This window comes from Malurus melanocephalus, unplaced genomic scaffold, assembly GCF_030028575.1.
Source record: "Malurus melanocephalus ecotype Western Australia unplaced genomic scaffold, MMel_1.1 scaffold_691, whole genome shotgun sequence".
NCBI lineage: Eukaryota > Metazoa > Chordata > Aves > Passeriformes > Maluridae > Malurus > Malurus melanocephalus.
Genome location: NW_026623923.1, coordinates 8,997 through 10,637, shown reverse-complemented (window position 1 = coordinate 10,637; position 1,641 = coordinate 8,997). Strand labels below are relative to the sequence as shown.

Sequence of the window (1,641 nt, the reverse complement as noted above, 5' to 3'; positions counted from 1 at the left end):
ACTGAACCTGCGGGGCTCACCTGGAGATGACGATCTGCACCATGGTGGAGCCCTGCCCAGCGCTGCAGAGACACGGGAAGGGCAGGGGGGCTGGATAGAACCCCTGGCCCTTCCCTTCCATCCCTGGGCCCGGGATGAGCTCCTGCCCCAGCTCACAGACCCCAGACCCGCCATGCACTGACCCCATCCCCGGGTCCCGCCGATCCCCAAGCCCGGATCTCCCCCCGCAGCGGCTCCTCCTGGCCCCCGACCCACAGACCCCCCAGTCCCCATGCCCAGATCCCCTCCCCGGGCCCCACAGCCCCCCGTGCCCAGGAACCTCCCCCCCATGCCCGGATCCGTTCCGCGGATCCCCGGTTGCGCGGGGCGCTGGGGCCCTCCAGCGGTGCCGGTGCCGCGGGGCCGGTCCGGGACAGCCCGGCTGAGCCGCTCGGGGCCGGTCGGTCCCGCCTGCACCGTGCGCTCACCCYGGCCGAGCCCCGCCGYTCCCGGTCCCGGTSCCGGTSCCGCTCCGCACCGGCAGCGCCCGAATCTCCCGCCGCGCGCCGCTTCCGCTTCCGGTTCCGGTTCCCGCGGGCAGCTCCGGTTCCGGCGCGCCGCGCGCACGTGGGGCGGAGCGGGGCCGGCACCGGGAGCGGGAACGGGAGCGGGAACGGGAGCGGGAGCGGAGCGGGGCCGGCGCGGCGCCATGGGAGAGTTCGAGGTGCACCGGGTGCGGTTCTTCGGGCTGGTACCGGCGGGGGTGCGCTGCCTCGCCTGCCACCCCCGCGGCGCCCGCCTGGCCCTGGCCCGCACCGACGGCACCGTCGAGGTGTACAACTTCGCCGCCAACTACTTCCAGGAGAAGGTGAGAGCGCCGGCACGGGCCGTACCGGGCTGTTCCCAGCCTGTACTGAGCCGTACCGGGCTTTGTGGAGCTCGTACCGAGCCCGTACCGCGCTTTATTTGATCGTTCCGGTCGGCACCGGGCTGTACCGGGTCTGTACCGAGCCTAGCCGGGCCGTACCGAGCCGGGACCACGCTTTGCTCGGCCCTGCGGATCCGTGCCGAGCGTGTACCGGGCCGGTGCCGGGCCGCAGCGGGGCTGTAGCGGGGTTTATCCGGTGCTGCTGGTCGGTACCGGGCGGTGCCGCGGTGTGACCCCGTCCCTGCCCAGGTGATCCCGGGACACGAGGAGCGCTCGGTGGAGTCGCTGTGCTGGGCGGCGGGGGAGCGGCTCTTCGGGGCCGGGCTCGGCGGGGACATCACCGAGTTCGATCTGTCCCGGCTGAGCGCGGCCCGCGGCACCGACGGCGGCGGGGGACCCATCTGGAGCATGGCGGCCAACGGCAGCGGCGAGCAGCTGGCGGTGAGTGCGGGCACCGGCACCGGGGGGCACCGGGGAGAGCGGCCCCTGTGCCCCCAGCTCATCCCCACCCCCGCAGATCGGCTGCGAGGACGGCTCCGTGAAGATCTTCCAGGTGGTTCCTGGGGGGATCCAGTTCGAGCGGAACCTGGACAGGCGGAAAGGTGGGTGCTGGCCGTCCGTCTGTCCATCTGTCCATCTGTCCCTCTGGCCACCCTGGTGACCCACAGGGTCACACTGAGCTTCCCTCCGCAGGCCGTGTCCTGTGCCTGTCCTGGCATCCCTCGGACTCTCAC

The 1,641-nt window shown here is 73.3% G+C and overlaps 2 protein-coding genes across 2 annotated transcripts in view; one reads left to right on the top strand and one right to left on the bottom strand.

Annotated features, from left to right (window-relative positions):
• CHTF8 (chromosome transmission fidelity factor 8) overlaps positions 1 to 43 on the bottom strand; it is a 1,089-nt gene extending 1,046 nt beyond the window's left edge. Inside the window, exon 1 of the mRNA XM_057384179.1 lies at positions 21 to 43. Within this exon, the coding sequence (XP_057240162.1) occupies positions 21 to 43 (23 nt within the window). The remainder of the gene's footprint in view (positions 1 to 20) is intronic.
• A 535-nt stretch (positions 44 to 578) lies between these two features.
• Positions 579 to 1,641, top strand: part of UTP4 (UTP4 small subunit processome component) — a 5,718-nt gene continuing 4,655 nt past the window's right edge. The window contains exons 1-4 of the mRNA XM_057384210.1: positions 579 to 847; positions 1,157 to 1,348; positions 1,425 to 1,509; positions 1,601 to 1,639. Coding sequence (XP_057240193.1) covers positions 689 to 847; positions 1,157 to 1,348; positions 1,425 to 1,509; positions 1,601 to 1,639 — 475 coding nt within the window. The 5' untranslated portion in view covers positions 579 to 688. The remainder of the gene's footprint in view (positions 848 to 1,156; positions 1,349 to 1,424; positions 1,510 to 1,600; positions 1,640 to 1,641) is intronic.